The sequence below is a fragment of the Oryx dammah genome, unplaced genomic scaffold (assembly GCF_014754425.2).
Source record: "Oryx dammah isolate SB20612 unplaced genomic scaffold, SCBI_Odam_1.1 HiC_scaffold_17, whole genome shotgun sequence".
Classification (NCBI taxonomy): domain Eukaryota; kingdom Metazoa; phylum Chordata; class Mammalia; order Artiodactyla; family Bovidae; genus Oryx; species Oryx dammah.
The window spans coordinates 49,244,965-49,272,377 of record NW_024070201.1 but is presented as its reverse complement, the minus strand read 5'-3'; the positions used below and the strand labels follow the sequence as shown (position 1 = coordinate 49,272,377).

Sequence of the window (27,413 nt, the reverse complement as noted above, 5' to 3'; positions counted from 1 at the left end):
AGCACGGCAGCTGCGCACCCTAGAGCTGGTGCCCTGCAACAAGAGACGTCGCCACAGTGGGAAGCCCGAGCACTGGAACAGGGTAGCCCCTTCTCTCAGCAACTAGAGAAAAGCCCACACAGCGATGAAGACCCAGCATAGTCAAAAGTAAAGTATAGTCCAAAAATATATATATATATAAACTGTATTCAGTTCCTTGAAATACCATATTTTTTATACCTTTCCTATAAAATTATGCAGACAAGTAGGAAAGGATTTATACACATGGATAAATCACTGTGATCAAATGTGTAACATCAAAAACTAGGAAAAAAATTCTGTGTCCATCAATAAGGAAAGGGTTAAATAAATTATGAATTAACTCTACTATGAAATTCCATGTTACCATTATCATGAACAAGGTAGATATGAATGTAGGACGTGAAGACTATAGTCAACATTTTCCTGGGAAAATTCTGTAGAACATGTATGTGTAAGCATGTTTCCTTTCTTTTTGAAGAGTGGCAGTAAAACACCCAAACCCACACAATATTGTAAAGCAATTATTCTTCAATTAAAAGGAAATAAATTACAATGCTTAAAAAAAAAGTTGATTAAAAAAAACACCCCCCCAGACTCTTCAATAAATGGTGCTGGGGAAACTGAACAACTACATGTAAAAGAATGAAATTAGAACACTTCCTAACACCATACACAAATACAAACTCAAAATGGATTAAAGACCTACATGTAAGACCAGAAACTATAAAACTCTTAGAGGAAAACATAGGCAGAACACTCGATGACAGAAATCAAAGCAAGATCCTCAATGACCCACCTCCCAGAGTAACAGAAATAAAAACAAAAGTAAACAAGTGGGACCTGATTAAACTTAAAAGCTTTTGCACAGGAAAGGAAACTAAGCAAGGTGAAAAGACAGCTCTCAGAGTGAGAGAAAATAATAGCAAATGAAACAACTGACAGAGGATTAATTTCCAAAATATACAAGCAGCTCATACAAGTGAATATCAGAAAAACAAACAACCCAATCAAAAAGTGGGAAAAGACCTAAACAGACATTTCTCCAAAGAAGATATACAGATGGCTAACAAACACATGAAAAGATGCTCAACATTGCTCTTTATTAGGGTAATGCACAATGAGATATCACTGCACATTGGTGAGAATGGCAAACATCAAAAAGTCTACAAACAATAAATGCTGGAGAGGGTGTGGAGAAAAGGGGACGCTCTTGCACTGTTATTGGGAATGTAAATTGATACAGCCACTATGGAGGACGGTATGGAGATTCCTTAAAAAACTAGGAAAAACCACCATGTGACCAAGCAATCCCACTCCTAGGCGTATACCCTGAAGAAACCAAAATTGAAAAAGACACATGTACCCCAGTGTTCATTGCAGCACTATTAATAATAGCTAGAACATGGAATCAACCTAGATGTCCACTGACAGATGAATGGATAAAGAAGTTGTGGTTCGCATACACAATGGAATATTTCTCAGCCATAGAAAGGAACACATTTGAGTCAGTTCTGAAGAGGTGGATGAACCTAGAACCTATTATACAGAGCAAAGTAAGTCAGAAAAAGAAAGACAAATATTGTATTCTAATGCAAATATACGGAATCTAGAAAAATGGTGCTGAAGAATTTATTTACAGGGCAGCAATGGAGAAACAGACATAGAGAATAGACTTATAGACCTGGGGAGAGGGGAGGAGAGGGTGAGATGTATAGAAAGAGTAACATGGAAACTTACATTACAGTATGTAAAATAGCCAATGGGAATTTGCTGTATGACTCAGGAAACTCAAACAGGGGCTCGGTATCAACCTAGAGGGGTGGGATGGGGAAGGAGATGGGAGGGAGGTTCAAAAGAGGGGGGATATATGTACACTTATGACTGATTCATGTTGAGGGTAGACAGAAAACAACAAAACCCTGTAAAGCAATTATCCTTCAGTAAAGAATAAATTAATTTACAAAAAACATCCCCCCGAAAAAAGATCCTGCCTGTCACAACTAAGACCTGATGTAGCCAAATAAATGAATGAATTAATAAAATTTATTAATAAATTTTAATAAAGTTAATAACATAAAATGAGTTAATAAAAATTTCTTTAAGAAAGTGAAAGAAGATAAAACAAAAAACAAAAATAGGCTGTACAGACAACTGTGTACATATATATTTAATATTATATTACTGGTAGTGCATCAAAAAAGGTCTTAAATGGTAGCATTAGCACAAGAGCAGCAGGCAGGGGTAAAAGTGAGTAGAGGGACATGGAGGAGGAGGAAGCAAAGGGAGACTTGGGCTCTGTGATTCATTCATACACAATAAGCACTCATTTCTTGGAAATAAAATGAAATGAAAGCACCAAATTGGAAACTGTCTGTTCCAATCTTGACCCAAACCAGGGACAACTTCTTGGAGCCACTTCAGGCCCTCAGCATGCCCACCACCAGGGTGTAGGGAGCTTCCATGGGGAAGCACTACCCTCTGGATTCACCCCTATCCAGCCCCTCTACCCTCACAACCTGGAGGTCCCTAAGTGAAATCATCTTAGGGTCCCGGTCCCTAGTGGCTCAGATGGTAAAGAGTCTGCCTGCAGTGTGGGAGACCCGGGTTCGATCTCTGGGTGGAGAAGATCCCCTGGAGAAGGAAATGGCAACCCACTGCAGTATTCTTGCTTGGAAAATCCCATGGATGGAGGAGCCTGGCAGGCTACAGTCCGTGGCATCGAAAAGAGTTGGACATGACTAAGATCCAATCAGTCCATTCTAAAGGAGATCAGCCCTGGGATTTCTTTGGAAGGAATGATGCTAAAGCTGAAACTCCAGTACTTTGGCCACCTCATGAGAAGAGTTGACTCATTGGAAAAGACCCTAATGCTGGGAGGGATTTGGGGCAGGAGGAGAAGGGGACGACAGAGGATGAGATGGCTGGATGGCATCACTGACTTGATGGCTGTGAGTCTGAGTGAACTCCAGGAGTTGGTGATGGACAGGGAGGCCTGGCGTGCTGTGATTCATGGGGTCGCAAAGAGTTGGACACGACTGAGCGACTGAACTGAACTGAACTGAGCGACTTCACTTTTAGTGAGCTGCAGGCATGAGAGAGGACCCTCTGGATCCACTAGAAATTTCCACCTCGATGACTCATGAGCCCCTATCTGGTCCATAAGACATTCCTTCTTGGTGTCTCTGAACCACACCACCCTGCTGATTCATCCACCCTGACACAGCCTGCTCACCTGGCCCACAACCCAGTGCCAGTCCCTCACTTCCTCCAGTTCTCCTGCCTCAGGATCCCCCGGCACATCCTCCCCTGGGGTTGTGTTGAAGGTGGAAATGGACCAGAGTAGACTCACCTTCGGAGAGACCTCCCCATCTCTACTCTCCCCCCCAGACCTGGGCAACAGATTGACAGAGCTGACCAAGACGGTGTCTCGACTGCAAAGTGAGGTAGCAGATATGCAGCAGGTTCTGGGGGAGGCAGAGCCACGCTGGCCGCCAAACGAGCCAGCATCCTCAGTCGCTCCATCACTCAAGTGCACAACAGCTTCAAGAACCTGGGGCCCCCATCCTTGAGACCCTGGATCTGTGCCAGGGTTGATGGGGACCCAGGGGTCCTCAGAAACTGGGTTTCTGGACACTAGAGGGGAGGGGCTCAGGCTCCAGCTTCTGGGGAATCTGGATCCTCCTTCCCAGCTCACATGTTGTGTACTGGGAGCAAGAATCAGAGGGGGCTGGGGACCTGCCCCAGGAGGCAGACCTCGATGCCCAGCAGATCTTCCAGGGAACCTGATGCAGGGGGAGGGTCCCTTTTTCTGTCACTGACTAGAGCAGCCTAGATAGCTGAGGGCAGGGGTCACTTCTTAGGCGCCACTGCTGCTCTTCTTGCCTCAATAAAGTCTCTGCTCTGGAGCACAAACATCTCCAGTTCCATTCAGTTCAGTCGCTCAGTCGTGTCCGACTCTTTGCAACCCCATGAACCGCAGCACACCAGGCCTCCCTGTCCATCATCAACTCCCAGAGTCTACCCAAACTCATGTCCATCCAGTTGGTGATGCCATCCAGCCATCTCATCCTCTGTCATCCCCTTCTCCTCCTGCCCCAGTCCCTCCCAGCATTAGGATATTTTCCAATGAGTCAACCCTTAGCATGAGGTGGCCAAAGTATTGGAGTTTCAGCTTCAACATCAGTCTTTCCAATGAACACCCAGGACTGATCTCCTTTAGGATGGACTGGTTGGATCTCCTTGCAGTCCAAGGGACTCTCAAGAGTCTTCTCCAACACCACAGTTCAAAAGCATCAATTTTTTGGCGCTCAGCTTTCTTCACCGTCCAACTCTCTCTCATCCATACGTGACTACTGGAAAAACCATAGCCTTGACTAGACGGACCTTTGGTGGCAAAGTAATGTCTCTGCTTTTAAATATGCTATCTAAGTTGGCCATAACTTTCCTTCCAAGGAGTAAGCGTCTTTTAATTTCATGGCTACAATCACCATCTGCAGTGATTTTGGAGCCCCCCCAAAAAAGTAAGCCACTGTTTCTACTGCTTCCCCATCTATTTCCCATGATCTTAGTTTTCTGAATGTTGAGCTTTAAGCCAACTGTTTCACTCTCCTTCACTTTCATCCAGAGTGTGTGTTAATCTCTGTCTCATGATGTTTTGAGATTGCCAACGCCGAAATGAGCCCTGGTGGGACAGGACACACAGAAATGGCTTGCTCTGGGGCTCAGATATCCTGGGCTTAGGATCCTACTTTGAGCTCCTTCAGACTTTTGATGGAACTGAGACGGGGGCTAGGGGGTGGGTGCAGGGGTCCTGGTTTGAAAACAACCTCTCTGACTTCCTTCCTTGGCTCTGCATTTCTTGTCAGACAAACAGCTGAAGAAACCGTCTGTCCCCCTTCCTGCCTTCCGGGCTGTTGTGAGGAATCTCTGTCTATTAAAGCATCTGGGGTTGCAGGCTATGGTGTGTGACAAGGGTCTGTACCTGGACCATGTCTAAAAGTGATCAGGAAGTCATTCATTTTAGTCCCTGAGTCCCATAAGACCAAAACAGGGCAGAAAGTCCAGTCTCACGAAACAAAGCAGTCATGAAATTTGATGTCATCACGCTGCAGCACTGTTTAATGGAGCAGCCATCACAGCACTACCCTTGCTTGTTCCTGGGGTCCCCACCACAGAGCGAGGCTCCCTCCACCCTACCATGGGCTCAAATCCCCCAATATCCTGGTTGGAGACATGGCTGCTAGGTCTGGGTCTGAAACCACCTTCTTGCCTCTCCAAGCTCTTTGAAGCCTCTCTTCCTCATTTGGAGGCCACATGTTCCCAGAACTCCTAAGTAGCAGGCACTGAATGTTCAGAGCCCAGCTCCTAAGAGCTGGAACCCCCAAGAGGCCAAGAGCAGGGTCTTCCAGGAGAGCAGAGAGAAGGCCCTCTTGGAGAGTGAGTCTCCCTGCCCACCTACTGGAGAGAGAAGAAAAGGCAGTGAATGGTCAGCAGGGCCAGTGGGGAGTCAAACAGCCGAGGGAGGGACCCGAGGGTGACTCACTTGGCACAGACTCACAGCTCAGCCTCTTCTTCTCTGCAAAAGACACCACAGTGAGGCCTCCAGGTAGACAGACCGTCACACCCCAACCTTCCCTTCCCACCAGGCCCTGGTACAACTATTCCCAATTCAATCCATCTTCCCCTTCTCCCAAATATACTTCTGACTTCCCTTCCTCCTCCTTCTTCCAGTAAATCTTCCCTTTTTGCCTTTCCATCCCTGCCCCACCCTGGCTCAGTCACTCGGTCCTGCCTCAGCTCTGGGGAATAGCACATGTGGGTCCCATCAACCCACTACGCCCATGGCCTCCTGAGATCTGAAGCTGCACTCCTGCCACTTTCCTCTGCTTATTGCCCTCCTTAACCAGGTTCTTTTGGTCTATTAGACTGTGTAGCAGAAGGAAAATTTTGAAAACATTTGGAAAATCATCTAAGAATATTCACACATGCAGAAAACACTTATCTCACTGCCACTGAGCTGGCAGAACCTGAGTCACAAAGAAAGACTATCTCCAACTAGCTTCTGGCCCTCAACGTCCTCATTAATGACGTGGGTCTCTTGAAGGCCCTGGGGACTGAAATCAACTGGGGACCTCCTGGCGGTCCTGCTTCCCTCATGCATGGCTCACCACCCAGATAGGCGCAGTTAAAGTGGCTGCACATCTGATCACTGCTGGAGAGAGTCACCAGGCTTTTGTTTCCATCCTTAGAGAAACCCGTCACCACGAAGACTTCATATGGGGGGATCAGCACCTCTCGCTCCTCAGGAAAGACAGACAGGGCCTGGATGGGGGCTCCAGAGCAAGTCCTTAGGGAGAAGAAAGTGGCATTACCAAATCCACGGGCCACTGTCTCATCTAGCGAGCTGGAGGCAAACTGGCCCAAGCGGATAGAGTCCCCCACACTCTTGGGTTCAAAGTGAATCCTGCGCACGCCACGGAACACCACCTGCCCAGGTTCCCTGCTGCAGCCCCCACCACCCCGCAGCAGCTGCAGGGCCCGGGTCAGGTAGAAATGCAGGGCCTTGAAAGGGAAGTGGTTCATGTAGGACTCCCAGGAGCCACCGCCAGTCCGCACAGCCTGGTTCAGCTCCCGGTACAAAGTGTTGGATGAGTTGGTGTAGACCATGATGGCGATTCCGTGCTGGCTTCTGAAGCCAGGAGGCAGAATGAGCCCTGGATGTTTTTGCTCCCAGGCCTTCTGGGCTGTCTCCCAGGACTCCCGCAACCGAGTATGGTTGGCCATCTCCTTCTCTAACAGAAGCATTGCTTTCTCCTCCATCTCCTCCGAGCAGCCCACATAGGCATCATCGAATGTATCTGGAGCCAGGCTCAAGTACTGGATGGTAACACCCTGGGCATACAGAGGTAAGGAAGAAAGGGGCCACACAGAAAATTGTATAAGTTCAGGGTACTGGACTAAGGTCCTGGACACAGATTTTTCAGAAACCCAGAATCTCATTTCTATGCTCAAATATCTGGAGTCTGATATTTGGGAAGAGCTCAAGGGTTTAAATAACAGTCAATGAAGTCAGAGAGACATTGGTTCAAATCCTGAATTCACCACCTACTGCCTGTAAGATCTTGGGCAAGTCTCTTAACTTTTCTGGGCTTCAAGTCCTCCACTTATAAACTCAATATACTTCCAACCTCACAGGGTTATTGTCAGGACTGCATATAGATCTAACTAACTAAAAGGGGTCATCTATCATTAGAGAGGTTCCTGCACTTGGTGGAATGTGGCGCTGGGTGACTTCCAAGCACCATTCTGGCTTTAAGACTGTGTGCAAGTGACATATGAATACGCACTCAATCTCTAACGACCTGATCCCACGCCCAGCCTCAGACTCCTTCCCTCTCCCACACAGGCGTGTAGACACCACACCAGGGCCCTGTCAGCTCTGAGACTCAGTCCTCTCCTGCTCTAGAAGCCTATATCCTCCACCCTGGGGTGGGAGTGGGGAGGAGGTCAAACCCTGGTCTGGGAGGGGCTGCCGGAGGGTCGTACACAGGTAACCCTAAGGAGAGTGTGCAGGCTGGGCTGCGGGTGGGAGAAGGGAAGTGAGAGGAGGAAGCAGGAGGCTGCCCGAGGGAGGAGGGTATGAAGGCAGGAGGGTCACAGGAGGACCTGTGGTGGAGGTGGGGTTCTGGGAGATGGAGTGGGAACTTGGGGCTCCCTGCAGGGGTGGAGGTTCCTGAGAGGAAGAGGGTTCAGAGGATGGCATGCTAGAAGCGTCCCTGGGAGGGAGATTTGAGGAGTCAGGCCCCGGGTCCCACCCCACCAACTGTTGCCTTTGCTGCAGCAGAAGGCTCACCCCACTCACCTGCCCAGGGTCATAACGGCGGACACCACTGCCGAGGGTGTAGAGGCTGAGGCAGCTGAGGCTTGTCAGCAGAGCTGCCTGTATCATTCTTGCTGGATTCTTGGAGGGTGAGATCCAGATGAAGGTGGGACCAGTGATGGTCTTTCTTGGCTTCAGTGGGCTGGGGGACAGAGACTTGGAGCCTTTTTTGTCTGGTGGGAGGGATCCCTGGTCCAGGACTTGGCCCGGCAGTGCACGGACTGGTCCAAGGGCACGTCTAAGTGAGTGGACTCAGCTTGGATTATATCATCCCCCACTTCCACCCCAGCACAACCATAGCCTGTACGCCCCGCCTCCTGATTCCTGGGATTCTCAGGGCCATCTGCCCAGGAATGATAAAGTAGAAGGGTAATAATGGCTCCGCTGGAGGCGGGAGGGGACAGGGTCAGGGACCCACCTGGAGGCAGCAGAGGCCTAGTAGAAGGAAGAGCCAATTCTGATTCCACGATGGAACTGTTTCTTTGACTTGCTTTTCGTTGTTTCAGTTTTTATAATCACACATAGAGTCCTGCCTCAGAGAACCCTACCCCTCTGCCTGACTGTTAAACTAAAATACCTCTGTTCAGCTCACAGGAAGAGAAGCTGAGCCTTCCACCAGTGAATGGCTGCAAAAAAAGGAGAGATTAACACACTTTTTCTACAGGCTGGGCGTTTCCTGCAAGATGTTTTGTAAGACTAACAGCCCTTTTTACTTAACTTCCTCACTGCCTCCCCTTCTCTATTCTGCCATTTTACCTTGTTCTTCACCTCCCCCACCCCGCTCTTTTATAAAAGAACCTGGCATACAGACCCCGATAAGGTAGTTAGATTGAGACATTAGTCTGCCATCTTCTCAATCAACTGACTTTCCAAATAAAGTCATATTCCTTGCCTCAACACTTCATTTCTCAGATTTATTGACCTGTCAGGCAGCAAGCAGAGCAAGCTTGGACTTGATAACAGGTCAAGAGAGGGAAGGAGAACTGAAGCTTCCGGGTGGCAGGGGCTGAAGTCTGCACAGGCGCTGCGCTGTACGGTGAACCGGGAGTCCGGGAGTCCGGGAGTCCCGAAGGTCAACAAAGTCCGAGGCTAACTATAGCATCAATGCGGTAACCCGATACCCATACCTCTCTTCCCCAACAACAGACAGCGGAGTGGGGGAAAGGAGCTGAGAGCTGTAACTTCCATTTCCAGGGACTGCAAGGTCTATCTCCAGGATACTTTTCTTCCTGCAAACCAGAGCTAGAGGAGGAGAATTGAGAGATGTGGTCTCTCCCTTGGGTGGGCCCTTTCAGCCATGGTTGGAACTCCAAGGCACTAGGCCAAGGGAACCAAGAGGGTTCTGCCTGCTGAGAGGTCACCACTCGTGCACTTGTTGTGCACTTCTTGAGTCACTAAGTTGTGTCCGACTCTTTGTGACCCCATGGACTGCAGCATGCCAGGCCTCCCACTCACTATCTCCCTCACTATCTCCCAGAGTTTGCCTAAGTTCATGTTCATTTGCCTAAGTTCATGTTCATTGAATCGGTGATACCATCCAACCATCTCATCCTCTGTTGCCCTCTTTTCCTTCTGCCTTCAATCTTCCCCAGGATCAGGGTCTTTTCCAATGAGTTGGCTGTTCACATCAGGTGGCCAAAGTATTGGAGCTTCAGCATCAGTCTTTCCAATGAGTATTCAGGGTTGATTTCCTTTTGGATTGACTAGTTTGATCTCCTTGCTGTCCAAGGGACTCTGAAGAGTCTTCCCCAACACCACAGTTCAAAAGGATCAATTATTTGGCCATCTGCCTTCTTTATGGTCCAACTCTCCCATACATAACTACTGGAAAGACCATAGCTTTAACTATACGGACTTTTGTCAGTAAAGTGATGTCTTTGCTTCTTAATACACTGTCTAGGTTTCTCATGGGCTTCCCTGGTGGCTCAGAAAGTAAAGAATCTGCCCCCAGTGCAGAAGAACTTGGGTTGGGAGAAAGGAATGGCAACCTACCTCAGTATTCTTACCTGGAAAATTCCATGCACAGAGGAGCCTGGTGAGCTACAGTCTGTGGAGTCACAAACAGTTGGACATGACCGACACACACACACACACACACACACACACACACACACGGTTTGTCATAGCTTTCCATCCAAGAATCAATTGTCTTCTAATTTCATGCCTGCAGTCATCATCTGCGGTGATTTTAGACCCACGAAGAGAAAATCTGTTGCTGCTTCCACCTTTTTCCCTTCTATTTGCCATGAAGTGATGGGACTGGATGCCATCATATTAGTTTTTTTTTTAATATTGAGTTTTAAAGGTGACTTTTCACTCTCCTCTTTCACCCTCATCAAGAGGCTCTTTAGTTCCTCTTCATTTTCTGCCATTAACATGATATCATCTGCATATCTGAGGTTGTTGATATTTCTCCTGGTAATCTTGATTCCAGCTTGTAAATCATCCAACCCAGCATTTCATATGATGTACTCTGCATAGATGTTAAATAAACAGGGTGACAATATACAGCCTTGTTGTACTCCTTTCTCAGTTTTGAACCAGTCAGTTGTTTCATATAGTTTATTCCACTTATTTATTCATATACAATTTGCATATGGCCAACAGTTGGGTGACATGTTGTTCAACATCTGAATGGCCCCTACCTGCCTCCTTTCTGTTTATACCCCTTCCCTCCAGTAAGCTTTACTCAGATGCAGAGCTCTCTCTCACATCCTCAGGGGCCAGCCTTGCCCCTCCCCAGACCATCTGTCCCCTGACCTCTCAGACTCAGGCAACCCCATATTTATAAACATTAGCCTTTCCCTTTACCTCCTTGGGCTTGCCTATAAATACACTAGCTCTGAGTTTTGGATACCTCCCAGGTGGTAATGAGAGAAGGGGCCAGCTGAGGAATTGGCCAGCAGCTCTGCAAGGAGCTTTCTGGTAGCATGAGCCTCTGCAAATGGCAGGATTCCTCCTTCAGAGTGGCCAAGGACTTGTGGGTGCAGAAACTAGCATTTAATAGATGTACTTGCTACTTGCTGTGTCTGAGGTGTGCATAGAAGGTTAGATTCACCCCATGGCTTTGTCCTGGTCTGGTTCATTAATTCAGACCCATCTTCGTTCCCCTATCCCCTCAGGTTTGCCAGACAAACAATTTCCTTCACCTAGAATCCTGCTTCCGGTAGACCAAAAACGAAGACAAGCTGTGTCCAGGGTTGAGAGAGGGAAATGAAAAGAGGGGCATCCCAAGGAGTTCCCTGGAGGCCTAGGGGTTATGATTTAGGCATTCACTGTGGTGGCTCAGGTTTAATGCCTGGTCAGGGAGCTGAGATCCCACAAATCACAGAGCATAAACAAAAAGGAAGAGAGGCAGTCCAAAAAACCAGACTGCTTGTCAAAAACCACAGAAGATCAAGACAAATTCTTTTGTTCCCTTCCAATAAGACTGGCCCCCCTTAGCTCTCCAAGATTAGAAATCATGAGTCACTTTCTTGTTCTCCATTACTGTGAAAACAGCATCTCACCTACATATCCTGATGCCTCTCCCCCAGAGGGTCCTGAGCACTGACAGCTGCTGGAACAGAAGATGCTATAGTATACTGTCTGGACAAATAGACACAACACGGGACCAGACCTGTTGGTATCAGGGCTTTCTCTTCTCTCCATCCTCTGGCTTTGGGGAATTGCTTCACTTATCCTGAGACCTGGCACCCCAAGAAAGACCCCAAGAGATGGAGTCAAATCTAGTCATTGAACAGTGGTCTGGAGTGAAGTGGAAAGTCCTCCGGATCACATGGCCGGTCAACGCTGGAGTTGGGACCCAGACTCTCTACTCTGGGTGTCTCTCCTTGCTCCTCAGGTGAGTCTCCATGCTCATCTGAAAGGATCAATAAGGAGATACTCCCTGAGGCCAGGGATGCTGAATGCAGGACCAAACCCAGTGGGAAGGCACTTGTTCCAGCTTGAATCCTTGATTTGTCTCTGGATTCAGGGATTCCCTTTTTCATGGGAAGAACTCTGGCCCAGAGCATTCTGGGTAGAGGCTAGTATTCCTGAACTTAGAGGAGATATCCAGAAATAGATGGGAGAGTGTCATATTTCTGAGCAGCTGTGTGGGAGAGGCACAAGGGGTGTGGGATTTGACAGTATAAAAAAGAAACCTGCCCTCCTCCTCCCCTGGTGACTGTCACTGGAGACCAACACCAGCTTCCTCACCACAGAGAAAGTCTAGGTAAGGGGCACATTACCCTCCTCCTGGGTACTTGGCAAAAAAAAAGCTGTTTCTGAAACAGGAAATTGGGCTGTTAGTGGTAGAGTCATAGCAACCATTAGGAAAAGTTTCAGGAAACCTTTTATCTTTGTCTGTTCAGGCTGCTATAACAAAAATACCACAGTGTGTATAACTTATCAACAACAAACATTTATTTTTAACAGTTCTGGAGGCTGGAGACTGAAAGTTTGAGATCTGGGTGCCATCCTGGTAAGATGAAGGCCTTTTCCTGGTTCATAGCCAGCACCTCCCCACTGGGTCCTCACAGGTTGGAAGCTGCTAGGGAGCTCTGTGGGGTCTTTTATTACAAGAACAAAATTCCAGTCATTAGGGCTCATGAACTAATGAACCAATGATTTCCCCATGACTCACCTTCTAATACCATCACATCAGTCATTAGGGTTCCAGTATTTGAATTTTGGGGTGACACATTCAGACTTTTGCACATTGGATGGAGAACTTTGGGATACTTAGGAAGGTTTGAGGCCATTGGGTAATTTGGGGGTTTTGAAGAAGGGATTTGGAGCTACATCCCCAGTATGGAATGTTCATCACAGGCCTGGATGAGGGGAAACCGACAAGTGCCCTGAGCAGGATGACAGGTAGTACAGAAGGGCAGCATCTGGGAGAGGAAAAGGCGTTGCCAGTGCCTTCACTTCCTGGCCTTCCAGGCCCTTCCCAACACTCTGATCCCCACATCAAACATGAAATTTGATGTCATCACAGTGCAGCATCCCCCGACATCCTGGTTGGAGACATGGCTGCTAGGTCTGGGTCTGAAACCACCTTCTTGCTTTTCCAGGCTCTTCAAAGCCTCCCTTCTTCATATGGAGGTCACATGGTCCCAGGACTCCTAAGTGGCAGGTCTTGAACTTTCAGATCCTTGTTTCTAAGAGCCAGAATCCCCAAGAGGCCAAGAGCAGGGTCTGCCAGGAGAGCAAAGAGAAGTCCCCCTTGGAGAGTGAGTCTGCTTGCCCTCCTGCTAGAGAGACAAGAAAAGGCAGTGAATGGTCAGCAGGGCCAAGGGAGTCAAAGCAAGGGAGAGAGGGGCAGGAGGGTGACTCACTTGGCACAGACTCACATCTCGGCCTCTTCCTCCCTGCAACAGACAGCACAGTGAGGCCTCCATGTAGACAAACCCTCACACCCCAAACTTCCCTTCCCACCAAGCCCTGGCAAAGCCACCTCCCATCTCAATCCAGCTTTCCCTTCTCCCAAATATACTTCTGACTTCCATTCCTCCTCCTTCTTCCAAGAAATCTTCCCCGTTGGCCTTTCCATCCCTGCCCCACCCTGGCCCCAATCACTTGGTCCCTTCCTCAGCACTGGGGAATAGCATCCGTGTGTCCTGTCAGCCCCACTACACCCATGGCCTCCTGAGATCTGAAGCCCCACCCCTGCCACTTTCCTCTGCTTGGCATCCTCCTTAACCAGGTATTTTGGTCTGTTAGAGTGTATAGCAGAAGAAAAATTTGACGACACTTAGAGAATCATCTGAGAATATTCACACATGCAGTAAACACCTATAGGGCCTTGTCTGAGTGGCTGAACCTGAGTCACAAAGAAAATAACTTCAACTAACTTCTGGCCTTCAACTTCCCCATTAATCAATCACATGGGTCTCTTGAAAGGCCCTGGACATTTAAATCAACCAGGGATCTCCTGTCAGTCTTGCTTCCCTCGTGCATGGCTCACCACCCAGATAGGCGCAGTTAAAGTGGCTGCAGAGGTGATCGGTGCTGGAGAGAGTCACCAGGCTGTGGGTTGCATTCTTGAAGAAATCAGTAACCACGAAGACTTCATGTGGGGGGATCAGCACCTCACGCTCCTCAGGAAAGACAGATAGGTCCTGGATCAGGGCCCCAAAGCAAGTCCTTAGGGAGAAGAAGGTGGTATTACCAAATCCGTGGGCGACTGCCTCATTCAGGGAGCTGGAGGCAAACTGGCCAAAGCGGATAGAGTCCCACAGCCTCTTGGGTTCAAAGCGAATTGTGTGCACGCCTCGGAACACCATCTGCCCGGGTTCCCTGCTGCAGCCCCCACCACCCGCAGCAGCTGCAGGGCCCGGGTCAGGTAGAAATGCAGGGCCTTGAAGTGGAACTGGTTCATGTAGGACTCCCAGGAGCCACCGCCTGTCTGCACAGCGTCGTTCAGCTTCTGCTGCAAAGTGTTGGATGAGTTGGTATAGAGCACAATGGCGATGCCATGCTCGGTTTTGAAGCCCGGAGGCAGGCTGAGCCCTGGACTTTTTTGCTCCCAGTACTTCTCAGCTGTCTCCCAGGCATCCCACAGCCAGGTATGGTGGACCATCTCCATCTGTAGCAGATGGACTGCTGCGTCCTCCATCTCTTCCGAGCAGCCCACATAGGAATCATCAAAGGTGTCTGGAGCCAGATCCAGGTCCTTGGAGGTAATACCCTGGGCATATGGAGAAAAGAAAGAGAGGAGCCACACAGGAAAGCATGTAAATTCAGGGTACTGAACAGAGTGTCCTGTGGGCAGATCAGTTCAGAAACACAGAATTTCATTTCTATGCTCAAATATCTAGAGTGTGAAATTTGTCAAGAGCTCAAATCTTAAATAATAGGCACTGAAGTCAGACAGATATGGGTTCAGTCCTAAATTCTCCAGCTACTGACTGTGAGATCTTGAGCAAGTCTCTTAACTTTTCTGGGCTTCAGGTTCTCCCCCTATACACTGAGGATACTTCCTGACTCCACAGGGTTATTGTCAGGACTGCGTACAGATCCTCACTGTGTACTAACTAAGAGGAGTCATCTATCATTAGAGAGGTTCCTGCATGTGGTGGGACGTGGGGCTGGATGACCTCCAAGCACCTTTCTGGCTCTGAGACTCACTGTGCAGAGGACATACAAATATGCACTCAGTCTCCAATGACCTGGCCCCATGCCCAGCCTGACTTGTTCCCTCTCCCACACAAGCGTGTAGACACCACACCAGGGCCCTGTCAGCTCTGAGACTCAGTCCTCTCCTGCTCTAGAAGCCTGCATCCTTCACCCTGGGGTGGGAGTGAGGAGGAGGTCAAGCCCTGGTCTGGGAGGGGCTGCAGGAGGGTGGTACACAGGTAACCCTAAGGAGAGTGTGCAGGCTGGGCCGCAGGTGGGAGAAGAGAAGTGAGAGGAGGAAGCTGGAGGCTGTCCCGAGGGAGGAGGGTACGAAGGCAGGAGGGTCACAGGAGAACCAGTGGGTAGAGGTGGGGCTCTGGGAGATGGAGTGGGAACTTGGGGCTCCCTGCAGGGGTGGAGGTTCCTGAGAAGAAGAGGGTTCAGAGGATGGCATGCTAGAAGCGTCACTGGGAGGGAGCTTTGAGGAGTCAGGCCCCGGGTTTCCCCCCTCCACAAGTGTTGCCTTTGCTGCAGCAGAAGGCTCTCCCCAGTTACCTGCCCATGGCTGCCCAGGGTGTGGAGGCTGAGGCAGCTGAGGGTGATCAGTAGAGCAGCCAGCATTATCCTCAGAGACACTTGGAGAGTGAGATCCAGTTGAAGGTGGGACCAGCGATGGTGGATTCTCAGTTTTGCTGGGATGGTGACAGAAACTTGGAGCCTTTCTTCTCTGGTGTGAGGGGTCCCTGGCCCAGGACTTGGCCAGGCAGGGCATGGGCAGGTCCAAGGGTGTGTCTAAGTGAGTGGGTGCGGTTTGGATTATAACATCTCCCACCTCCACCCCAGCACAACCTTAGTCTCTGTCCCTGCCACCCGGTTCCTGGAGTGCTTAGAGCCATCTGCACAGGAATGATAAAGGCAGGGGTGGGGCTTGAGGAGGGGAAGTAATTTGGCTCTACTTAGAGTCAGGAGCGGCCAGGAGTCAGAGACCCAACTGGAGGCGGCCCAGGCCTGTTAGAAAGAAGAGTCAGCTCTAACTCTAGGATGGAACGGTTTCTTTGACTTGCTTTTTGTTGCTTCAGTTTCTATAATTATACATGAAATCCTGCCTCAGAGAACCCTGCTCCTCACCCTGACTATTAAACTAAAGTACCTCTATTCAGCTCACAGAAAAATAATCTAACTCCCATGCCAGTGAATGGCTGCAAAAAAAGAAGAGATTAACATATCCTTTCCATAGGCTGGGCATTTCCTCTGAGATGTTTTGTAAAACTCAGGACCCTTTTTACTTTACTTCTGCCCAGCCTCTCCCTCTCTGTTTTGCCTTTTTACTTTATTCCTCACCTCTCTTCCTCTGCCCTAAAAAAAAAAACCTGGCAATACAGACCCCTATAAGATAGTTAGTTGAGACATTTGTCTGCCATTTTCTTGGTCAGCTGCCTTTCCACATAAAGTCGTATTCCTTGTCTCAGCACTTCCTTTCTCAATTTATTGAGCTGTTGGGTGGCTAGCAGAGCGACCTTGGATTTGATCGCAGGCCAAGAACAGGAAGGAGCGCTGAAAGTTCTGGGCGGCAGCCCCTGGTGTCTGCTCAGGAGCTGCACTGTCTCCTGTCCCATGTGTCCCGCAGATCTGCAAAGTCCATGGCTAACTATAGCCCCCCTACCCAGGCAGTGACCCGACACCTCCCTTCCCTAACAACAGACATCCTGTGGGAGCAGGGCCGAGAGCTATAACTCCCCTTTCCTTGGACTGCGAGGCCTTTCTCCAGGACTTTCTTTATCTCCTAGCAAGACCAAGGCTACAGCAAGAGAACTGTGAAAAATGTTTTTCCCTCGGGCAATCTGTGACTGCCACGGCCCAGCCTCCACACCAGAAGTCTGAGGGGACCAAGAGAGTTATACCTGCTGGGAGTTCACCTCTTGTGTGCTCCTTGATTTGCATACAATTTGCATATGGCCAACTCCTTGGGTCACTTGTACTCCAGCATTTGAGGGGCCCCCACCCTTCTCCTTTCTCTTTAAGCCCCTTCCCTTCAGTAAGCCTTGCCCAGATGCAGAGCTCTCTCTCACATCCTCAGGGGCCAGCCTCGCCCCTCCACAGACCCTCAGTCCCCTGACTCTCAGACTCAGGTGACCTATGTTTATAAACACTAGCCTTTCCCCTCACCTCCCTGGGCTTGCCTATAAATACCCTAGCTCTGTGTTTTGGATGCCCCCTGAGAGGTAAAGGCAGAAGCGACCAGTGAGGAATCAGTCAGCAGCTCTGGGAAGAGATTTCTGGCAGTATGAGCTTCTGGGGGGCAGGGTTCCTCTTTCAGAGTGGCCAAGGACCTGGGGGTCCAGAATCCAGGATTTAAGAGATGTGCCTGCCACCTGCTGTGTCTGAGAAGGGTGCAGAAAGTTAAATTCACCCCGGGGACTTGTCCTGCTCTGGCTCATTAATTTAGCCCTATCTTTGTTCCCCCAACCCCTTAGGTTGCTAGACAAAAAATTTCACCTAGAATCCCATGTCCTCCAGAAGTTCTTCCTGTGGATCAAAAAGGAAGATAAACTGTGTCCAGGCTTAGGGGAAGGTGGGGAGGGAGGTGAAAAGAGGCATATCCCAGGGAGTTCCCTGGTGCCATAGTGGTCAGGATTTCAGGCTTTCACTGCTGTGGCCCAGGTTCAGTCCCTGGTCAGGGAACTGAAATCCCACAAACCATGAAGCATGACCAAACGAAGAAGAAGAGAGATAGTCCCCAAACCGGACTGCTCCTCAGGCTAACACAACAAATCCAGACAAGTTCTTTCATCCCCTTCTAATTTAGACTGGCTTCCCCAAAGCACTCCAAGATTAGAAAATCAGGAGTCACTCTGCTGTTCTCCATTACTGTGAAAAAACAGCAACTCATCTACTTATCCTGCCTGCCTCTCCCTCTAGAGGGTCCTGAGAATTGACAATTGCTGGAACAGAAGATACTATCCTGTCGGGATAGCTAGGCCTGCAGGGACACAACGCAGGACCAGATCTGCTGGTATCAGCGTTTTCTCCTCTCTCCATTCTCTGGCTTTGGGGAATTGCTTCACTTATCCTGAGACCTGGCGCCCCAAGAAAGACCCCAAGAGATGGATTCAAATCTAGTAATTGAACAGTGGGCTAGAGTGAAGTGGGAAGTCCTTCAAGATCACATTACCAAGAGCACTGCAGCTGGGACTCAGATTCTCTACCCAGAAATCTCTCCTTATTCCTCAAGTGAGTCTCCATCACCTGAGAGGATCAATAAGGAGATACTCCCTGAGGCCCAGGATGCTGAATGCAGGAGCAAACCCAATTAGGAGACAGTCGTTCCAGCCTGGATCTTTGATTCTCTCTGGGTTCAGGGATTCGCTTTTTTCATGGGAAGAGTTCTGGCCCAGAGCACCCTGGGCAGAGGCTAGTATTCCTGAGCCTAGAAGAGATACCCAGAAATAGATGGGAGAGTGTCACATTTCTGAGCAGCTGTGTGGGAAAGGTACAAGGGGTGGTATAAAAGAGAAACCTGCCCTCCCCCTCCCCTGGAGGCTGTCACTGGAGACCAACGCCAGCTTCCAAGCCCTGGAGAAAGTCTAGGTAAGGGGCATACGACCCTCCTCCTGGGCACTGGGCACAGAAAGCTGTTTCTGGAATGCAAAACTTGGGGTGTTATTGGTAGTTATAGCAATCATTGAGAAAAGATTCAAGAAACCTTTTATCTTTGTCTGTTCAGACTGCTATAACAAAAATACCACAGACTGGGTATCTTATCAACAACAAATATATATATAAAAGAGTTCTGGAGGCTGAAAGTCTGAGATCAGGGTGGTAGCCTGGTCAGATGACGGCTCTATTCCTGGTCATAGCCAGCACTTCCCCACTGGGCCCTCTCAAGTTGGAAAAGCTAGCGAGCTCTGTGGGGTGTCTTTTATAGGAAGAGCAATCCGAAGTCATGAGGGCTCATGAATTATGAACTAATGATCTCCCATAGGCCCCACCTTCTAATACCATCACATCAGGCATTTGGGTTCCAGCCTATGAATTTTGAGGAGACACCAACATGCAGACCATTGCATATTTGACAAAGAGGTCTGAGATACTAAGGGAGGCTGAGGCCGTTGGGAAACTTGGGGACTTCTAGGGAGGGATTTGGAGTCCCAGTCCCAGTAGGGCTTCCCAGATGGTGCTGGTGGTAAAACTCCCTCTGCCAATGCAGGAGACCCAGGGTTGTGGGTTAGATCCCTGCATTGGGAACATCCCCTGGAGTAGGAAATGGCAACGTGCTCCAGTATTCTTGCCTGGAAAATTTCATGGACAGAGGAGCCTGACAGGCTATAGTCTATGAGGTTGCAAAGAGTTGGACAGGACTGAGCAGCTGAGCACAGGTTTAGGTCACAGCTTTAATGCTTTTGGCCCAAAAACAATTTTGAAACTTCTAGGGAGTTCACACAAAACAAGGCTAAAGTAAACTAGAAAACACTCGCAGTAGGGGATGTTCATCATGGGCCTGGATGAGGGGAAACCGACAAGCGAGGGGCCCTGAGCAGGATGAAGGAAGGACAGAAGGGCAGCAGCTGGGAGAGGAAAAGGGGTTGCCAGTGCCTCCACTTCCTGACCTCCCAGGCCCTCCCTGCCACTCTGGCCCCCACACCATTGCCCCAAACTGGTCACTAAGCCATCAATCTACCTGCTCCGCAGGGGTCTCTGTTATTAGCGACACCCAGAAAGCCTCTCAGACTTTCAGCAAACATGCCAGGAGGCCTCATGTGTGCCTGGCCTTGGGCTGAGCCCTGGGGACACAGAGTGGGTTATACCTGGTCCTGCCCTCAAGGAACTCACAGGCCAGGAGGGGAGGCAGATTTGGAAGGCAGCACAGTATGATCAGTGACAGAGGAAAGCGCAGGGTGATTCAGGAGGCCAGAGGAGTCGGAGGGCTTCCTGGAGGAGGTGACCCCTGAGCTAGTCCTGGAAGAGTGGGTAGCAGGAGAAGGGCAGCCCCAGCACGTGGATGGAAGCAGCAGCGCCTCATCTGGGACTTCATTCTGTGCCATCGATGTGAAGCAAGGGTGGAAGAGCACGAGGCTAAAGAGGTTGGGGAGGGCCAGGTCACAGAGGGCTCTGAATGCCAGCACTCTGTCCTGAGCCTAAGAGGGAAGTTTTGTTTCATTATATTGCCTTTTTCTTTCTTTCTTGTAGTGTTCTTATCCCTTCCCTCATAATTTTCATGGCTGTATTTTGAGATGTTTCTCCCAGTCAGGTTTGGCACAGAGGGTTCTGAAGCAGGTGAGGAACATCATCAGCTGTGCTCCAGACTCATTGTGCTCCCTGCTCCAGGGGAATGTGGAATTGCAGGGGCGACAGTGGAGGCAGGGAGACCAGGGAGGAGCCAGGGGCTGACCGGAGCCTTGGTGGGGTCGGTGGTGATGGGGAAAGGGAGGGACCATGGAAGGTGAACTCATTCTGTGCACAGCACTCCATGGTGACCAGTTCAGTGTTCGATGAGTGAATGGAAAGCCAATTTACCATCTTGGGTGACTGGATGAATAACAAGGATGGCAGATTACATGACACTTTCCTGATGGAAAATTCAGAGGAACTACCTTGAACTGGATGAAGCCCAAAGAGAAATTCATCACAAGGATCCCAGGGTATTTCTCGGTACCCAAAGGCCAGAAGTGAAGAGTCTCTGGAAACCCAAGGAAGTGCCTCACTCTGCCTGTGCTTTGGCTTCAAGCCACTCTCTTTGCTCCTCAGCGCTCCCTTCTTCTTTCCCCAGGGGCCTCATCTCTCCCTGACTTTAGTACACTTGTGATCCTCAAACGTCTCTTGTTGTCCATTCTGCTCCCTCTCAGACATTGGCCCCTGAAGACGAACTGAACTGTCCTATGTTCACACAGGACAAACTGAACTCTGTGATCACTTATTCAGTACATTTTTAATTGATCATCTATGTGTTGAGATGAGCAAGATGTGATTTCAAAGGGTAGTCTGCTTTCCTCTGTATTTCCAGCTTAGAGCATGGGAACCTGAGTGTGAACTTTGATTTCCCCCATCTCATCTCCTAAATCTCATCAGATACCATGTCCAGTAAATTCTACATAGTGAGGTAGGGTCCACTCTCACTACCAATACCTTAGGCCACATGATTCAGTGTCCTCAGTCTGACTTCATAATTCTCTTTCCCTATTCTAAGCCTCTGAAATCTTTTATTTCTGTGTTTCTGAAGGACAGAGACAGGGCAATGGAGAGGCAGTAAGAGATACAGTTGGCTTTGTGTTTCCGCTGCATGAACATTTTGCTGTGGGCTGCAAAATCTCAGTGGCATGCAAACATTTATTCTCATGCTCCTGGGCCTTCAGGTTGACTGTAGATGGGCAAAAGTGAGCTTGGATGGGCAGCTCTGCCTCAGGCTGCCAGCCTGCCTCAGCTGGTTGCCTCCTTGTTGTGGGCTAGACACACAGCCTGGGCCCCTCCTCCTCTGGGGCCCAGGCTGGAGGAACAGTTCTGGGCTCTGTTCTGATGGTCTCTGACCCCAAAAGAAGGCCTTCTCTCTGGTTTGGGTTCCCTGCAAAGCAGACCTAGAGGCAAGGACTTGGGTGTAGTGATCTTATTTGTAAGGTGATCTCAGGAAGTACCAATAAAGGAGTGGCAAAGTGAGACAGAGAAGAGAGACAAGTGCCCTTGCAAAAAGTGTGTGACCACTATGGTCAGCTATGTCTCTCTGGGGACCCTCTGTGGCCTAGAGAATCTGACGTTCCACCCTCACTGGGTGAGAGTTGTTCCTGGGAACATTAAATCTCCTGCATTTGGGGGCTGCCCTGAGCAAGCTCCCAAGGTGATGCAGAAAGGCTTGGACCCAGGAATATATGGAGCACTAGGAGTGGGAAGCTGTCAGATGCTTGAGAATTATTCATTGCTCATGTGTTTCAGGGAGAAGGCAATGGCACCCCACTCCAGTACTCTTGCCTGGCAAATCCCATGGATGGAGGAGCCTGGCAGGCTGCAGTCCATGGGGTCGCTAGGAGTCGGACACACTGGGCGACTTCACTTTCGCTTTTCACTTTCATGCATTGGAGAAGGGAATGGCAACCCACTCCAGTATTCTTGCCTGGAGAACCCCAGGGATGGGGGAGCCTAGTGGGCTGCCATCTCTGGGGTCGCACAGAGTCGGACATGACTGAAAGTGACTTAGCGGTATGTGTTTCAACCTGAAGATGAGCTGAGGCAATACTATGAATCAGCAGTGGCAGGCATACTCTTTATATTAAATCCATCTATTGATAAGAATATCAAATCCCAGGAAGGACTCTGAGTGTCTCACTTAGGTTATGTGTCCAAACGTGAACCAATCACAACGACCAGGGCATTTGAGTACCAGTTTGGGGGTCTAATGTTCCCCTCATGAGGATACAGAGTTAGGAAAGCCCCCAGTGAACCCATGGACTGGATTTTCCATAAGAAGAGGATCTATTATAGAAGTTCAGATTTCTTTGGTGGATTCCAAAAGGCCACAAGGGTTCAAGCAGCTTTTTGCTGCTATATACTCTGCCCATTCACATTCTATCCTGGAACTAGGGAGCTGTATCTCATGCTTTAGTCTCCATTGTGATGCCATTTTCAATTCTATCTTCTCCGTATCTCCTCTAGACAGCCCATCATTTAAACCCACTCCTGCTGCAAGTGTGTCTTCATCAGGCTCTTTGGCTTCTTGTAACATACATCACACGCTACTTGAAATTCCTCACTCCAGCTCCATCTCCCCCTTAAAAGAGTTTCCAGAAGCAGGGATATGGGTTTTGTTTTTGTTTTGTGATCACAGTTTTATCCTCGGCTCCTGGTGCATTACAGGATGCTCAAGAATTTTCTGTTGAGAGGCTTCCTTGGTGGCTCAGTGGTACAGGATCCACCTGCCAATGCAGCAGACACGGGTTTGACCCCTGATCTGGGAAGATCCTGGATCCCTGATCGTATGGTGCACAAGGCAACTAAGCCCGTGCAGCACAAGTGCTGACCCTGCGCTCTGGAGGCTGGGTGCGGCCACTACTGAAGCCCTGGGGCCCTAGAGCCCACGCTCCACGACAGGAAAAGGCACTGCAGTGAGGAGCCTGCATCCTGTAACTCGGGAGCATCCCCCGCTCGCCGCGAGGAGACGAGAGGCTGTGCAGCAACGGAGACCCAGTACAGCCAGACAGAAACTAATCAATTAGGTTATTACTGCTTTGAAAAGAATTTTGTTGAATGACCGAGTAAGCAGGTTTTGAGGGAGGGAAGATAAGGAGTTCAGTTTGGAACATGTTAAATTTGATGAAAACCTGCTGTTAACTCCCTTGCCCAGAGAGGCTCACACCTCAATTTAAACTGTGACTTGGCAGTGATAAGATCTTAGATTGGGAAACATAAAATTATAGCCACAGAACATTCCCGTGTCCTAGGGTCACTGATCTATGAAAACTTAGGCCCCACCAAGAGGGGATCAGGGAGCAGGGATGGTTCACCTAAGCAAGACCAGGGAGGGTGCGCATCCACCCTGAGAGTCATGTAAGGTCTGTGTGAAGGCACACAGGTCTATCTTCTGGGAACCTTCAGTTGTCATCAGATCCCACAGATAAAAAACTACTAACTATATTATGATTTGGATAAAAGAGGGAAAACAGAAATACCTAAGCACCTGCTGATATGTGCCTAGAATATCTCTGCCAGGATGACAGGAAATGGGAACCCTAGTGCCTCTGGGGAGAGGGGATGGAGTTGAGGAATCAGAGAGAAGGACCTTTCACTGCACGCCTTGTGGACTATAAACTATGAAAAATGAAAATGTACTACCTTTTTGAAACTTAAAACTTAATAATATTAAAAAATAAAGCTCTGGGGTTTCCCTAGCAGTCCAGTGCTTAGGACTCTGCAGTTTCACTGCTGAGGGCCCAGGGTTCCATCCGAAGTTGGGGAATTTACCTCTCGGCTCACTAGCAGGATGAATCATAATGTTATTATTATTATTTTTTTCCACACCTCACGGCTTCTGTGTGTGTTTAGACAAGCCGAGTGAGGTGTTCAGTTCAGTTGCTCAGTTGTGTCTGACTCTTTGTGACCCCAAGGATTGCAGCATGCCAGGCTACACCTCAGGTGTGCCCCTCCCCTCCAAAATCACATTATGATTCATCCTGTTAGTGAGCCAAGAGGTAAATTACATAGATACCATTTGCACCCACCAGTTAAATGGAAATTAGATTCATAATGGCCAGTGTTGGCAAAGACTTGGAGAAAAGGGCACTTTTGTCCACTGTTGGTGGGAGGTGAAGAGGGATCTTTTGGATGGCAGCTTGGCAGTGGCTATCTAAAGGAACACTATTCAGATCCTTTAAATATCACCTTGCTATCTTTCCTTTAAAAACATGCAGACAGGTAGGTTAGGATTTATATATACAACTGACCACTGCAATCTCACGTGTAATATCAAAGACTGAGGAAAAAACACTAAGTGCCCCTCAATAAGGAAATGGTTAAAAAAATTATGGACTAACTCTACTATGAAATCCCATGCTGCCATTATAACGAACAAGGTAGATATGCATATGTGACATGGAAGGAAGTTTATGGTACATTGTTTCTTTTGAAAATGTTGTAGAACCTGTATGTGTAAGCATGTTTCTTTTTTCTTTTTGAAAAAAGTGACAGTAAGAAAACCAAAAATAGGCTGCACACAGAAAACTGTCTATATATACTTGAATATTATATTATTTGTATATACATCAAGAAAAGGTCGTGAAGGGTCCCATTACCAGGAAAACAGCAGGCCTGGGTAATAGTGCAAAGGGGACATGGAGGGAGAAGAAGAAATGGGGGCCTTGGGCATTCTGATTCATTCATATACAATGAGCACGTGTTGCTGCTGCTGCTAAGTCACTTCAGTCGTGTCCGACTCTGTGCAACCCCATAGACGGCAGCCCACCAGGCTCCCCCGTCCCTGGGATTCTCCAGGCAAGAACTGCAGTGGTTTGCCATTTCCTCCTCCAGTGCATGAAAGCGAAAAGTGAAAGTGAAGTCACTCAGTCGTGTCCGACCCACGTTATTTGGTAATAAACAGAACTAAAGAAGCACCACCAACTTGGAAACTGTTCCAATCTTAACCCAAAGCTGGAACACCTTCCTGGAGCCCTGCTCTGAGTCTGTCCCTGAGGTTCTGCTGTGGCCTCACCAGCTGACCACTCCTGGATCTGCCCTGTTCCAGCCTCTGGTCCTCATGAGAGGAAGCCCGGACCTCTCACTGTGGAAGTCAAGCTCCTTCAGGACGGACCCCAAGCTTTCCAACATTCCTACCCTGCACCTGCCACACTAGAAAAAGTGTCTTTCACTCTGTACATTGTGAGAGTTGCTGCCTCCAGTACCATTCCTGTTCTCATTCCTGCCGCCCCAACATCTTTCACTCTCCAGAACTCCAGTCTTTTCTCTCCCACCTCCATTGACTTAAGCCTTATTCTCCTCTTTTGCTGGGGTCCAGCCCCGGTGGATCCAGGGTAATTCGAAGTGGAGACAGAGTTGGCATCCTAGGAAAAAGCTATTTAATTAGAAGTATAAAGAGAAATTAGAAAGGGAATAGTGTAGTAGGAAAATTAGTGGAGAAAAAGAGGCTGAATAACTTGGTTTACATGGGATACCAATAAAGCTTGGAGACAAGAAGCTTGCACCACCTACGTAGGCCACCAGTGCCCACTTGAATATCGGAAGGTGCCCCTTGGGCCCCTTCTCGAGTGGAACTTAAAAGCCAGGGCAAAATTAGCAGGCTTGGCGAGCACCCATGCTCCAGGTGGGAATTCTGCCAGAAAAACGGAGAACAAGAAAGAACGACACGGGGAATCAGTCTTTCCAGAAAGTGATCCGTTTTCTTTATTTTCAGGTTTGCTTATATACCTTTTTTTACACATAGAGACAAATGGAAATTTTAAAGTCATTCGGGGGTCAGCAGTCTTGACCTTTATCAAAATCAGGTGCTTCATATAAATGTATAAAGAAAGGTCTTAGGGGTTTTACATCATCTTATGGCCAGGGGGCCTACTAACATTTTATGATCCTTTCTTTCTGATAACGGTCAGTCAACAAGGAACTTATTTTCCAGGGGTGATTTTTCTTAAACCAGGCACCACCCTCCGAAGGTACCAGATAGAGTTGCATTCCTATAGGGGGAGGGTGTAGTGGGTTACAATTAAGAAAGGAATTAATTTAGTCTAAGGTTAACATAATGGTCATCTAAGTTAAATTCACCCATTCCAGTCCATTTTAGTTCACTGATTCCTAGAATGTTGACGTTCACTCTTGCCATCTCTTGTTTGACCACTTCCAATTTGCCTTGATTCATGGACCTGACATTCCAGGTTCCTATGCAATATTGCTCTTGACTACATGGGACCTTGCTTCTATCACCAGTCACATCCACAGCCAGGTATTGTTTTTGCTTTGGCTCCATCCCTTCATTCTTTCTGGAGTTATTTCTCCACTGATCTCCAGTAGCGTGTTGGGCACCTACTGACTTGGGGAGTTCCTCCTTCAGTATCTTATCATTTTGCCTTTTCATACTGTTCATGGGGTTCTCAAGGCAAGAATACTGAAGTAGTTTGCCATTCCCTTCTCCAGTGGACCACATTCTGTCAGAACTGCGGGCAGGAATCCCTCAGAAAAACGGAGTAGCCATCATGGTCAACAATAGAGTCTGAAATGCAGTACTTGGATGCAATCTCAAAAACGACAGAATGATCTCTGTTCATCTCCAAGGCAAACCATTCAATATCACAGTTATCCAAGTCTATGCCTCAACCAGTAACGCTGAAGAAGCTGAATTTGAATGGTTTTATGAAGACCTACAAGACCCGTTAGAACTAACACCCCAAAAATGTCCTTTTCATTATAGGGGACTGGAATGCAAAAGTAGGAAGTCAAGAAACACCTGGAGTAACAGGCAAATTTGGCCTTGGAATGTGGAATGAAGCAGGGCAAAGATTAATAGAGTTTTGCCAAGAAAATGCACTGGTCATAGCAAACACCCTCTTCCAACAACACAAGAGAAGACTCTACACATGGACATCACCAGATGGCCAACACCGAAATCAGATTGATTATATTCTATGCAGCCAAAGATGGAGAAGCTCTATACAGTCAACAAAAACAAGACCAGGAGCTGACTGTGGCTCAGATCATGAACTCCTTATTACCAAATTCAGACTCAAATTGAAGAAAGTAGGGAAAACTGCTAGACTATTCAAGTATGACCTAAATCAAATCCCTTATGATTATACAGTGGAAGTGAGAAATAGATTTAAGGGTCTAGATCTGATAGATAGAGTGCCTGATGAACTATGGAATGAGGTTCGTGACATTGTACAGGAGACAGGGATCAAGACCATCCCCATGGAAAAGAAATGCAAAAAAG

At 48.4% G+C, this 27,413-nt stretch overlaps 3 protein-coding genes across 11 annotated transcripts in view; 1 reads left to right on the top strand and 2 right to left on the bottom strand.

The window, feature by feature from the left end:
* Positions 1-5,111: 5,111 nt before the first annotated feature.
* On the bottom strand, positions 5,112-9,269 carry LOC120876712 (ecto-ADP-ribosyltransferase 5). 7 transcript variants are annotated; one of them, XM_040258709.1, is made up of 6 exons: positions 8,823-9,269; positions 8,478-8,526; positions 7,883-8,042; positions 6,189-6,912; positions 5,564-5,596; positions 5,112-5,478 (listed from the first exon to the last, which is right to left on the bottom strand). In XM_040258709.1, the coding sequence occupies exons 3-6, from the start codon at positions 7,967-7,969 to the stop codon at positions 5,372-5,374; spliced, it is 951 nt and encodes a 316-aa protein (XP_040114643.1). In that variant the 5' UTR covers positions 7,970-8,042; positions 8,478-8,526; positions 8,823-9,269; the 3' UTR covers positions 5,112-5,371. The 7 variants fall into 7 exon arrangements, 6 of the variants coding, with proteins under 6 accessions (XP_040114643.1, XP_040114638.1, XP_040114640.1 ...); XM_040258704.1 differs by having other exon boundaries at positions 7,883-8,243; positions 8,319-8,526; positions 8,823-9,268; XM_040258706.1 differs by having other exon boundaries at positions 7,883-8,138; positions 8,319-8,526; positions 8,823-9,268.
* Positions 9,270-12,046: 2,777 nt separating this feature from the next.
* ART1 (ADP-ribosyltransferase 1) overlaps positions 12,047-27,413 on the top strand; it is a 24,967-nt gene continuing 9,600 nt past the window's right edge. The window contains exon 1 of one of the 3 annotated variants that reach the window (XM_040258700.1): positions 12,047-12,116. The gene's annotated coding sequence lies outside the window, so the exon portion shown is untranslated. Of the gene's footprint in view, positions 12,117-12,317; positions 12,366-17,996; positions 18,590-27,413 lie in introns of those variants that run through there. The other 2 variants (XM_040258703.1, XM_040258699.1) reach the window with 2 other exon arrangements.
* LOC120876713 (ecto-ADP-ribosyltransferase 5-like) lies at positions 12,899-15,844 on the bottom strand. Its single transcript, XM_040258711.1, is given in 5 exon segments — positions 12,899-13,137; positions 13,222-13,254; positions 13,851-14,204; positions 14,207-14,573; positions 15,557-15,844. Coding segments are annotated over 5 exon segments (927 nt in total). The 5' UTR covers positions 15,623-15,844; the 3' UTR covers positions 12,899-13,030.